The sequence below is a fragment of the Corythoichthys intestinalis genome, chromosome 15, assembly GCF_030265065.1.
Source record: "Corythoichthys intestinalis isolate RoL2023-P3 chromosome 15, ASM3026506v1, whole genome shotgun sequence".
NCBI lineage: Eukaryota > Metazoa > Chordata > Actinopteri > Syngnathiformes > Syngnathidae > Corythoichthys > Corythoichthys intestinalis.
The window spans coordinates 26,359,480-26,373,313 of NC_080409.1; the positions used below are offsets into that span (position 1 = coordinate 26,359,480).

Here is a 13,834-nt window from a genome sequence, read left to right on the forward strand (position 1 = left end):
TATAACATTTCGCTTACTAACATAATATGTACATTCTTTACAACAACCATACTTACGGACAAATCTTGTCCAAGGATCATATAATCACAACATTACAATGTAGGCGTCAGCCCGAGACGTCATGCAGCCATATTGAACTGGCAAGAAAGCAATAAACCATGTCGCAAAGCGACCACAAGAGTTCGCTGTTAGACAGCACAAAAAAACTTGCTGTAAAACTTACCAAAAGGCAGAATACTGTCTGACATGGGACAGTGCGGGACATGTGCGTTAATTGCGTCAAATATTTTAACGTGATTAATTTAAAAAAATTAATTACCTCGCGTTAACGCGATAATTTGGACAGGCCTGATTTTCATCTTAAATTAATGCAGAAAATGCACAAATTAGTGTGTAAAGATTCACCAGAACGCAGGAAATTACGTAGTTAATACTCAAATGTGTGTGTATGTCCCGGCACTGGTGGTGGGGCCCAAAGTGATATCTTTTCATGGGGTCCAAAATCCCTGGCAGCGCCCCTGTTGTCACTCCCCTATGCTCCAAACTGCACTCCATCTCCCACACTTTGACTTCACCCCTGCAGAATTTAGTTTGATTTGCCTCGTGATAAAAAGTACGTTTCTCATTTTCTCATCTTTTTCTCAGACAAAAACACAATCACGAAAGCACAGACTCCTGCTCATCAAAACCGGCCCATTGTTCTAGGTATAGGTAGGCGTGTGTGGGCTGCAAAGTGAAACATGGGATAACAAAGCAAAAAAAAAAAAAGATTTGCATGGTTGCACTTCTGGCAGACTCACATTCCAGATGTTACTCAGTCTCAAAGAGAGTACAGTAATTTTCAGACTATAAGCCTCTACTTTTTTCCCTGCGGCTTTTACTCATTAGCTTCCATTAACGGCACGATACAGTACATCCAATTCATTTGAAGTGGGAGGGTTGGCAGTAAAGATGTCCCGATCGATCGGGTCCGATCACGTCATTTTCAAAGTATCGGAATCAGCAAAAAAATATCGGACATGCCTTTTTAAAATATATATATATATTTTTTTTTTAATTAAATCGTTTTCTAATTGTATTTAACGAATAATTGTATTTACAGACAAAATGTCTTACACTCATCCAGAGTCTTTAGTTTTGGCTTAAAGTAGGGCTATCAAATTTATCGCGTTAACGGTGGTAATGGATTTTTTTGTTGATTAATCACGTTAAAATATTTAACGCAATTAACGCATGCGCTGCACGACCTACTCACGCATAGTCGAGTTCTATCTATAATGGCGCCATTTTACCTATATGTAGAGCTAAAAGGCAGCGTAAAATGAGTAGAGTGAATTTTGGCAGTCTTTGGAGCCTTGTTTTAACTGGCTAAAGCCTAACAATCCCTCTCTCATCAATTAGAAATATCGTGGAAAGCAATGTGGGGAAAGCAAGATAGTAGTTGATCTTTTTCTTAACACCCTATGTTATTTCCCAGCACAGAGAAGATATCTCAATTGGTGCCACTACGCACAGTCATGGTTGCACTTCCCATCATGCATTTGGGCAGAACAGTTAAATGGCTACAGTATCATTTACCGAAAGCTCAACAAATACACTAGATGGCAATATTTAGTCACAATATACAAAGTCACATTTATCCTTTAAGAATTACAAGTCTTTCTATCCGTGGATCCCTCTCACAGAAAGAATGTTAATAATGTAAATGCCATCTTGAGGATTTATTGTCATAATAAACAAATACAGTACTTATGTACTGTATGTTGAATGTATATATTCGTCCGAGTTTTATTCATTTTTTTCTTAATGCATTCCCAAAAATTATATGATCGGGAAAAATTATCGGGAATGATTGGAATTGAATCGGGAGCAAAAAAAAAAAAAGGATTCGGATTGGGAAATATCGGGATCGGCAGATACTCAAACTAAAACGATCGGGATCGGATCGGCAGCAAAAAAACATGATCGGAACAACCCTAGTTGGCAGCCAATCAACAGATGTTCATTTGCTGTCAGAATCCCAGTTCAAATTGGTTGGATGTCTAACAGTGGTAAACTTGTGTCTCAAACTCATTTAAATTAAAACTAAAAAGGAGGAATTATTAATAAAATATGTATTTTTATTTTCTATTAATTTTTAAAAAAATGTAGATGTTGAATTAATTTTTTAATATTTATTCTATTGCTAATTAATTTGAACCTTATTTTAAAAAATGGAGGGGGGGTTCTAAGTATTTTTTTGTATTTTTCAATTTAATTTAGTCTTTTTTTATCAATACTATTTTTTATATACATATGTATTCCTTGAATGCTTTATGTAAACTTGTTAACTTATTGGCTTCCATTGTTGCCGCTAAACGTAGAGTCCATTTCAAACTGATGGGACGTCTACTCGTGACAAACTCATTTCAGTTAACATCACGAGGATGACAAGAGCGACATGAGTTAACATTGTGCAGGTCTACTCAATATTTTTGCCACTTCACAAACACTCTGCCCTGACATTGTGAAATAACCACAAATAAGTATGTATTAAAGTATGAAGTGCAAAATATAAAACAATTGTGCAATAATTTTGTGATAATGTGAAAAAAGGTCATTTGAAAAACATTTGCAGAACTTACCCCCCGCCCTTTTAAACTGCAGCCACACCTCAAATTCTTTTGGTCTTTGCAGCAAATGTGAAAATAGCACAGAAGAGAAAGCACCGCAAGACAATAGTGAAGGAGCGGGAAAGGTGAGAGGAAGAGGAGGATGAGGAGGAGCTGTTTGGCTGGCTAACAATCCTCTTAGCCTGGTTATGTCATGAGACCAAGCTAATCCCACCTTCACTGACTGGCCAACACACACATAAACACACTAGCTGACTCACAGGCAGACTGACCAACGCTGTTCCACGAAAACATGGTTAATGACAGCCTAACCAGCATTTGTAAAGGAAGTGTCTCGCCTGAGTTCAAAACAATGGAAAAGACCAAACTACTATGTCTACTAAAAAATCCTGCGCATGCTAGTGATCACTTAGCTGGATTTGTTGTGCTTTTGCGCAGCAAGACCAGCACTAAACCACAACAAATCCAGCATAGCTGCTCAAAAGCCTACGCTTGATTCATTTTTTCCCCCAACTACAACCTGTTTACCAATTGTGGTTGGAAAAATAGTGGTTTGATAAGCTATCACATTTTAGCATTTAGGACTAGGGTTATAGCTGTGTGTGAAGAATAAGTACTGTAATCTTCCCTTGCAACTTTTATAACACAGCGGCTTATCTGTGAATTTTTGGGGGACAAATGAGCTTCGGGTTTTCTCATAAAAAAAGAAAAAAAAGTTTTGTTTGTAATTTCCCCGGGGCCCCAGCGCAGCACGATTACACAAATGCAACCCTAACTTTGTATTAGCGTTCCAAAACTGTGTTAGCTAGACAGTAATCCTTTTTCTATCAGACTTTATAAAAAACTGGGAATTTTATAGATGAAAAGGGCTTCCTCTGATGCTATGTACCGGTGCAAAAGAATGACTTTTAAAGGAGGGATATCCACTGTTTGCTTTGATGTGGGGATGCTATCCTAGCGTCACTTAGTCTGTTTTAACCAGAAGTCAGAGGACTTTGTTGCCAACGAAGGCTCTGTTCGTCACTTGATGCCATTACAGAAGAACAGTTTAAGGCTAGTCATAGATGTTTTGACAGCTTACACCATGCTACTTCGTCTGCTGCAAGCATAGAGGCCGAGGTAAAGTGGATTTTTTTTTTCTTCTTTGTTAATGTAGCGACTTTTTTTTTTAATTAAGTGTTTTATGGTTAGATTCCCTAAAAGAACACAAGCGGGACCACTACATGCGAAAGACGCCCTTGGTGTGTAGATGTTTATTTGGTCAATAAATATATATGTATGATCCCTCAAACATTTCCATGTAACATCTCTTGAAGTAAATTTCCCATATTAAGACATGGACACTTGCGGATTATAGTCAGGTGCAGAGTAAATATTGACTTTAGGTGAAATTTGGGCTGTGTAGCTTATTGTCAGGTTCGCTCTATATTGCGAAAATTACGGTAATACGGTGGGGAAACTATGGGGCAGTTTACATGGTGACTCTGCGACACGAAGACGCAATGATTGTGCTGCGAAGTGGCTTCGCATGCATATGGTGTCGGCGAAGACGAAAAATTCTAAATTCTGCCTCCAAAGTGGAAGAATTCGATTGCGAGGGATTGAGGGGCCTTCCTCCGCATGCATATCAAAGGCTCCCGCGGCACGAGACCGTGCTGATAACGTCAGCACTCCTACACGTCACATTGGGCGTACGCAGGGGTGCTACTAAACATTAAAACTGAATGTTGAAAGAAAGAATGTCGGCTTTAATTTACTGTTTTCATAATATTTTTAAATTGAATATGTTGAATGCTTCCATTTTTGTGCCTTTTTGAACAAAAGAAATGCCATTGCTTGGAGTGGGCGGGCATATTTTTTTCCGGGCTGAGGAACTTTGGTGGGGTCAAAGTGCATCATTCGCTGTCGCCTTGTAAATCTGCACTGCCTCCTAGGGCCTGGCATGAATACTACATCGTTTTCATGCGGAATTGCGACATTGTTCGAATGGAGACGGGCCCATATAAATGCAAATTTGAAATTTTTCGTATTCTCGGAGAGTCACCATGTAAACAACCCTTATGTTTCCCGGCTGGCCTGGGAATGCCTTGGGATCCTCCAAGAAGATTTGAATGAAGTGGTAGGGGAGATGGAAGTCTGGGCTTCTCTGCTGAAGCTGCTGGCCCCCCACCCGACCTCGGATAAGTGGGAGTGGATGGATGGATGGATGGATGGATGGATGGATGGATGGATGGATGGATGGATGGATGGATGGACGGATGGATGGATGGATGGATGGATGGATGGTGTGTGATGTATGTCTTACGCCAGTGTTAGTGCCTTCTGCTTCTATGGTCCAAGTTGTCTCCAAAGGCTGCAGACTTCCTGTATAAAGAAGCAGAAACATTTATATTAGTGAAGCATGTTATGGAGTGGTCATCAATCCAGCCAATTTGTGTTGTTGTAACTTGAAGAAAGTGAAAGCCCTAAACTCAAAGTATTTCTAACATGTTGGAAGTGACAACACCCCTAGCCTTTGGCCTTGTCTTGTAGTTGAACTCATTTGAATTTCTGTTTCTGCGCATTTAGACACTTGACATTTCTGTACCTTTGTTGAAACCGGGAAGATATACCAACATTTGCATCAGAAACAAATAGGAGTCATGTGCATGTTTATTTGATCTGTGAAAATACCAACCAATGAAGTACTTGCATGAATTACAATACATTAGACCATAAAGTAATTAATATTTCTTAGGGATCCGTTCCTCCTATTCCGGGTTGCACCATGCATGTTATATAATTCTAATCATCTTATCGGGCTAATTGCTGACTGAGCCCCTGACCTCACCTCTAAACCTCGTAAACACTACTCACTGTGTACTATTCTTCTCGTGAGTTTAATGTTGCCTTAAAAAGTACAACTAAAAATAAAAACCGTAAAAATCAAGTACTATTTTTAGAGGGAAAAATCACACTAACAGAACAGGCGGCAGATCGATAAAAACACTCACAGTATGTTTCTCTCACAGTAATTAAATCACCAATCCTTGACATGTACACAGTAGGTATGCATAGAATAGTAGAGTGTGGTACCTTGTGGCAAGGAAGGACAGTGTCGTAGGTAGAAGCTGACCTCAGGCCTCCTGGCACCCCACTGTTGAAGAAGGTCCATTAGTAACAACTGCTGAGGGAGAACTCGCTCTGAAAGGAGACAAAAGGAAAAACCAACTTGTCAAAAGGGAAGGAAAGTGATAAGAATTTTGTAATTCTGATTGCAGTACTGAATTTGTTGGCTGAAGAAATGAAATATTAATAATGATATATATTTCATTTCATATTCCATATTGTATGCCATTACAGTACATACGTATGTGATATGATGATACAAAACTATCATTTTTTTATATTGATCATGACAGAAGAAATGAACCAAAGTGCTGATGTGTTCTTTTCTGTGCTGTAGCCGAATAAATCAACAATCATATTTATCCTTATACAAAACCAAAAACTTTAAAATTTACATTAAATGAAATTCATATTTTTGGGGTGGGGGTTAATTTCATTTTAAAAATGTCAAATGAATGATAGCAAACCGATGCACAGGATTAAGGTAATGCAGCACCCAGTAATGTGTAATATTTACTGATAATAAATGCAGTATAATAATAATAAATTAGTTACTATTGATTTTGGAATGAATTGTACAGCGGTACCTCTACATATGAAGTTAATTCGTTCCAGGACCTTGTTTGTGAGTCGAAATGGTTGTATGTCGAGCAGGATTTTCCCATAAAAATAGATTGTAATTCCCTGAATTCATTCAACAGCCCTACACTAAATCCTTAATAATTACTGCTGGTACCACTACAAATGGTCATTACAAATAGCAAAACAAAAAATTATAAGTAAAAATCGGAATAATAATATAATAATAATTCCTGCAATAATGTACGAATCAGGGTGTAATGTGGCAGATGTCTTTTGCGTGATGTACCTGAATGCAACACGTGGCTGATGTGACAGTGACATAGGTGTGGTAGAGATTTTACTTTCTTTTTTTAATGTTCTGCTGCTCTTAGTGTCAACTGCGGCGGACAGTGGGCGTGTTGCATTGCACAAGTTCTGAAATAAATGATTAAAAACTTGATGAAGCCGGCGATTTCTTTGGCGATGTTACCGCAATAAAACTTGTCACCTTAACCCAGGGGTGGGCAAACCGGTCCTCGAGGGCCGCAGTGGGTCCTGGTCTTTATTCCAGCTGACCCAGCACAGATAGTTTAACCAATGAGGTTTCAGCAGAAATGAGAAGCACCTGACTGCAATTGACTGATTGCACTTGTAAAACAGCAGATTGGTGAAAAGGTGTCCTCTTAATGGGTTGCAACAAAAACCCACACCCACTGCGGCCCTTTGTGGAATAGTTTGCCCACCCCTGCCTTAACCTATAAAGACTGTCGAACAGAGGTCAGAGGAGGACCATGGAGATCGTACACATTCATCGGCCGTATTGTCGAGCCAGTTCACGGACGCACACACCACGCTCACATTTTTCTATCTTTTCCATCTTCAGTTCAATGGAAAGTGTCACCTTTTTTCCCCACCTGCACTCACCTTCTTAGAACCCATGTTAATTTCTCTCACAAGAAAATCCGCCCTGTGTCCGTCTTGCGGGAAAACAAAGAAACTGTGGTGCTGTCATAAATCGTCGTATTTCGAGCATGGTGTCGGATTTAGAAACAAATGGCGAGTCAAATTTTACATCGGATGTCGAAAAGATTGTGTGTCAAAGCGATCGTATGTCGAGGTACCACTGTACTGTTCTTTGTGGATTGTGTGTTGCTGTTTTCGATTGTCTTGGATGCATTAATTAAGAATGGTTGGCAAAGGTTAACTATTGAGTGGAGAAAGGGACTTCTCCGGCGTATGGAATTCCATCAATGTAGCATGTCAGGTCAATTGGAGCGCTATCTTCTGGCCAAAATATGCATTGCAGAAATAGGTCTTTTTATGGTGATAATGACAATAGATAGGTAAAATGTACTGTAAATCATCATATTGTACAGCATGAGTTGGAAATGTTGAGGAGTTGCATAAAAAAGAACACGTTATTGAATGTGGCTTTAGCTGATGTGATCTTAAATAAATGCATAAACTGTTTATGCCACAAGCCAGCCTCGACCAGCACAACCCCCAAGCTCAGATGTTGAGGCAATGTCTGTGCCCCAATTTCACACTGAATCCCTCCTTATTGCATGTGTGTGTGTAAGTTGGCTCTCTGTACAGTATGCAAGACAAACATGTAAATTAAAAAGAAAAGAATTATTGGGAATACATGAAAGTGGCATAAAACAGTAACAGAACGGGCGCAACAATTCAGATTTTTTAAAAGAACAGACGGAAAGTATATAGAGTAAATTGGCACTAGAGTACATTATTGCAGTCAATCACTCCATTAACGCAAATACCAGGATCGTAAACAATGGTATCAACACATAAAAACAAAAAGCCATCAGACAGTACTGTAGCTTTCAGACATGACATCTTGCAACTTGTCACTACAGATACCTGTAATTTATCGTTTGCATTTATTGACTACTGCTGTATATGTTTAACCTTTAAAAGTATTATAGTTTGAGAACCTTTTATAGCCGGACCACTCAGTCACACATACTCAGCGATATGATGCGGATCACTGGTCTAACACTTTGGGTTGAATGAATGTAGGCCACCGTGGGTCCAAGTGTCTGCATGTGATAGACTGGTCCATTTAGTTTGACAAGGCATAAAATGAGGTTATGTTTTAATGGACTTGGCTTTGTTCATGTTTATCCTACTGTCCACACCAGAGTATACTAAGTGTGTGTGCTCCCCAGTTATAATATAAGTTTTTTTTTTCTTGTCCAATGCCGCACAGCCCCCCGCACTTTGAACGATTCTCAATATTTCAATTTTGAAAAATTCCAAAAATTCACACGACGCAGGCTTTCTTTTGATTTCACCCCTAACGTTTATGAATGCGGCAAAAATGCAGTTTTCGACAAAATAAGCCCTGTTCATTCCCAGTGGTAAAAACATTTAAATTTCAAATTATATCTCATGCTACATTTTTTCTCCAATACACATAATTTTCACATAAAAAATCAGGAAATGAATAGTTTTAATACAGTTGTTGTTTTCACACAGTTAATTAATTAATCAATAATAATTAATAATAAAAAGTGTTTGCCCAATACATATGGTTCCACCAATATCAAACAAAAACAATTAAAGTAATTTCCAATTGGAAAAAAAGACACAATGTCAACAGGAAGTGACCCAGAAATACCCTAAAATCAACAGGATGACTCCAAATGTATAGAAACTGACCACAAGATGCTCCAACATGTGCAAGAAGTGACACAAAATCAAAACAAAGTGACCCGAAAGTAACCTAAAATGAACAAGGAAGTTACCCACAATTAATTCATTGAGTACTATTGACAATGATAGATGTCCCAATTCATTTAAACAGGGAGGACTAGCTTAGAATGCTCTTCTTTCCGTGCCATTGACGGCGCTAGATGTCCAGTCTCTTTTGATGGGGAGGGGCGAATGAAAAAGCGTTATAAGGGATTGGACGTCTAGCGCCGTCATTAGCCTCCAATGAGTTAAGTAGAAGTGACCGAAAAATGCCCCAAAATCAATAGGAAGTGACTGACAATCTGCAGGAGGTGACCTATGGGCAAGAGAGCAAAGCATCCCCATGCAATTTCTCCTGATATTGCATCTTCTAGTTTGCTTATTGTGTTTTTGGTGAACATGTCCAACTGTCCATGACTAATTATATACCTACAGTATAAGCAGATACTATTCAATAAAACATTATTTGTTTGGACCAAGAGCACACTCACCATGTCCATTCCATTTCTCAGCTAAGTGACACTGCCCTTCGCCTGCCTCTTTACAGTATTCCACCACATCTGCAACTCTGGTTGCGGGTGTAACTGGGACCTCAGTCAGCATCTGTTGGGTGTCATTGAGGTAAACTGTCAGGATCACCTGTGAACAAAGAAACAATTAGTTATTAATTTGTTTTTCTTTTCTAAGCCAGGTCTCTTTGGATCAGCCACTGACACAATTTAAAAAAAATATATATGAATATTGATATTCTTAGTATTCTAATATCCACATAGTTAGCATTTTAACCCCCCCTAAGTATTGTTTTCCTCCCTTTCATCACACACAAGCATTGCCCCTGTGACATACAGTATAACACAACTTGACATCAAACACTCGTGTGATTACTATACACTAATCCCTAGTATTCTACACACCTATCCAGATCATGTGATCTGGTTGCATGCAGACGGACTGAGCAGGGATACATTCTCTAAATCTTGGATTAGATACACAAACACCCATACTCATGCACGCACACCCCCAAACGCACGCACACAAACACAAATCGTGAAGGGGACATAATTCAGAGAACCAAAATTCATGAGGGATCTAATATTTCATAATAATATTTAAAACTGTTTTAAACCCTGTTTCGCTAGTCCCTGAAATGCAAAATATATAGTAATTCTGCAAACATTTTTTTTCTGACTAAAAGCATTCAAATACAATCAGCATCACATATCGTATTTTCATTGTAAACTTCCTGAATATTGAGACATGAAATTGCAGTGGATGAAGAAATAGTGGTTGTTTAAAATTTAATGTAGGCCTATACACAGCCAATACCAACAGAACTGAAACCTGTTTGTTAATGTGACACGATGTGAGTTAATATCTACTCCGTTGGATTCAAACAGGTCCTGGTGTTGGGGTTTAATTTCAGAGTAAAACGGTCCAGTGTTAAGTCAAAGTGAATCCAACTTTAATTCTCTTTGACTTAGAGTTCCCTTAGTATTCGTTACACCCATGGAATCAATGAGATGCTCCGCTACTTTGGAGACAGCTCATCATGCATGATTGCCGTTCTTTTGTTTTGTTTTTGTATTGTGAGGTGCCGTGTTTTGTGAAGCACTGCATGTGAAAATTGACGGTAAATGTACAGAAATGTGCGTGTAAACCAGGGGTCCCCAAACTTTTTCCTGTGAGGGCAACATAACTTTTCCCTTCTCATAATGAGGGCCCGGCGTTAGTTTGTAACAGAAAAAGTGTGACGATTGCGGGAGTGCCTAAATGTAAAAATTTGTTTTTCAGAAAGCCACAATCAAATAACCCTTTCTGGATTCTTCACGGAACAAAAGTAAATAATATAATGTAATGTAATGTAATGTAATGTAATGTAATGTAATTAATATAATATAATATAATATAATATAATATAATATAATATAATATAATATAATATAATATAATATAATAACACTATTAATTATATAGATAATAATTAAATAACCCTCTCTGGGTTCTTCACAGAAAAAAAGCCAGGAAATAAATAACACTAGTGAGAAAAAAAGACAAAAAAAAAAAAAAATCAAAGTGCTCTCTGGTATTATTCAGGGGACCGGACCAAATGTGGAGGCGGGCTGTATCCGGCCCACGGGCCGTAGTTTGGGGACCTCTGCTGTAAACAAATGGATTTTAAAAAATAAATAAAAAATCAAATTGGACTATTTGTATGCAAACCTTGTTCAATGACATCACAGACTAGTACATTCCAATGTTGTAACCACCTGCTCCACCATCAAGAAAGACAGAAAGACAGAAAGACAGAAAGAAAGAAAGACAGACAGAAAGACAGAAAGACAGAAAGACAGAAAGAAAGAAAGAAAGAAAGAAAGAAAGAAAGAAAGAAAGAAAGAAAGAAAGAAAGAAAGAAAGAAAGAAAGAAAAAATATTTGAACATGGTATTTTGATATCTTGTGAGTACGTACTATAAAGGGGGTTGCACAAAGCAGGGCAAAATACAGTGACAGCTGAAGGTGATTTGCGTTCCATTGACTCAAGCTACTTCTGCCCACACCCAAACACACATGCACACATGGACACACACACACAACCAAGTACCATCTCTATAGGAACCACATGTGACCACTTAAACACGAGCCTCCACTTCAACAGGAAAAAAAAAAAACAACACTCACTTTTTCAGTCAACTATCTTTAATTGTGAAGCGAACAGTTCAGTCAATGGGACTAATTCACATATAATATTAGCCCCTCGGTGCCTGAATTTACATTTAACATACAGCATATACACAAAACATTGGAGGAATAAATAAGTACATAAAAATAGGATTAATACAAAAATACTTAATATAGAAACATAAATTGAAAAAAAATTCACTGAAAATGAGAAAGTCCTAAAATAAAAAATAAAAAATTAAATGATGACAAGAATTTAAAAAAAAAAAAAAAATGTCATTAAAATTTATATTTAAAAAAAAAAAACTCGTTGCCTGCCATTGACAACAATACACATCAATAGACATTTAAACAAGGAGAACGGGCTCATGTTTGGCGCTAGACATCCAATCCATTTGGACTGGGAGGGGCGAACGAACGAATGAGTTAATATTGGGTCAATTCCTTGTTAATTTTAAGATACTTTTTGGTCACTTTCTGCTGATTTCACTTACGGTACACTTTGGAGCATTCCGTGTTGACTCCCTGCACAATTTGGAACATTTGTTTATTTCATGGCATTTCCGGGTCCCTTCCTATTCATTGGTCACTTCCTGTTGACATTGGTGCATTTCTGAGTCGCCTCTTGTTTATTGTTCACTTCCTGTTGATTTCAGGTCATTTTTTTGTTGGTTTTGGATCAATTTCAGATGATTTTGTGGTATTTCCAGGTAATTCCTGTTAATTTCGGGGCTATTTGAGGAAGTTTTTTTTTTTTTTTTTCCGATGCGGGGGACAGTGACCACCAATTGAGAAACACAGAGTAAAAAAAAGTTTCATTTTGTGGTTTTCATTTACGTGTTAAATTGGTATCAAGTATTATTTTGAGTATCAATTGAAGACATTAGAATCTGGAAACAGATAAAAGAACAAACATTACGATTACTATTACAACTATTACTACACTATTTTATTGATACAGTGTGCAACAAAACATACAGAATAATAATAAACAATCCCCACTAAATGCCAGTGTTTAGTTTTCATGGATCCACCACCAGAAGGGAAAAACTGTGCAGGACGTGTGACACAAAACAAGCCTTGCACAACAATTAGGAAGTCAAGAGATGACTGAAATCCTAGGGAAATTATTCTTTACAGTAGATAGTAATATTTCTTACGAACACATAAAGAGTAGGCCCATTCAGATCACCCAGAGGTAAAATTATAGACTCTCTCAATTTATGCTACTACTAATGTTGCATCGATACCGATACTGTATGTATATCTGCACCGATACAGCACTAAAATGACGTCATTGTTATCAGCGAGTACTAAGAAATAATCTTGTTTCCAACCGCGGGTCACCCAGCTACGCACGCAACTATTAAAAAAATGAGAAATTGCCACCCTTCCTGATCGTGTGGTGTCCAATCATCATTCAGCAGTTAATATAAATGAGTATCACTAGAAGACGTCCAATCAATTTGAAGTGGGAGGGTGGAGGTGAATGAATGTTTTTGAATGAATGAATGTTTTATTTTGGACATATGTCAGAGGAAAATAATTTTTTTCTTAAAAATAGTAAAAAGTGAATTTAAAAGCAATTTAAAAATCAGACAAAACCAATAAGACACCTAACAACAACAATAGTAAAGACAATAACATTTATAATAACAATTATAATACTATTTACAATAATAATGACAGAATTAATTCAATGTTAAAAAAGGTGTAGGATGAAGCATTTGCTTGACCTTTACATTCATCGTAAATGGCAGACAATGGGTTAAGTGTCAGACCAAGCCATGATAACAATTACTGTTTCAAACTATAAGGTGCACCTGACTGTAAGCCGCCACCCTCCATATTTGACACAAAAATGGCATTTGTTCATAGATAAACTGCACTGGACTATAATCCGCAGCAGTATTATGGGATATTTACACCAAAAGACATTAACCGGTAACACTATATTTGACACCGGCATCATAAGACTGTCGTAAGATCAAATGAACCACCATGACGCTTTGAACCAATTGCAAAGCTTCACTGCTTCAAGAAGCTTCATTTGGCCATCACTGGTCCCTTGGGGGACACAGTCAATATCTGCTGCCACCTGCTGTGAACACTGTTGTTGTCCAACATGCCTCCTAACATGCATTGCGGCACTACAGATGTAAA

At 37.8% G+C, this 13,834-nt stretch overlaps 1 protein-coding gene across 2 annotated transcripts in view; it reads right to left on the reverse strand.

Moving 5' to 3' along the window:
• LOC130930835 (apoptosis-stimulating of p53 protein 1-like) overlaps window positions 1–13,834 on the reverse strand; it is a 53,400-nt gene that overhangs the window by 36,338 nt on the left and 3,228 nt on the right. For both annotated transcript variants that reach the window (XM_057859021.1, XM_057859022.1), the window contains exons 2-4: window positions 9,485–9,632; window positions 5,688–5,795; window positions 4,918–4,976 (exon numbers count right to left, since the gene is read on the reverse strand). In XM_057859021.1, the coding sequence (XP_057715004.1) occupies window positions 4,918–4,976; window positions 5,688–5,795; window positions 9,485–9,632 (315 nt within the window). The remainder of the gene's footprint in view (window positions 1–4,917; window positions 4,977–5,687; window positions 5,796–9,484; window positions 9,633–13,834) is intronic.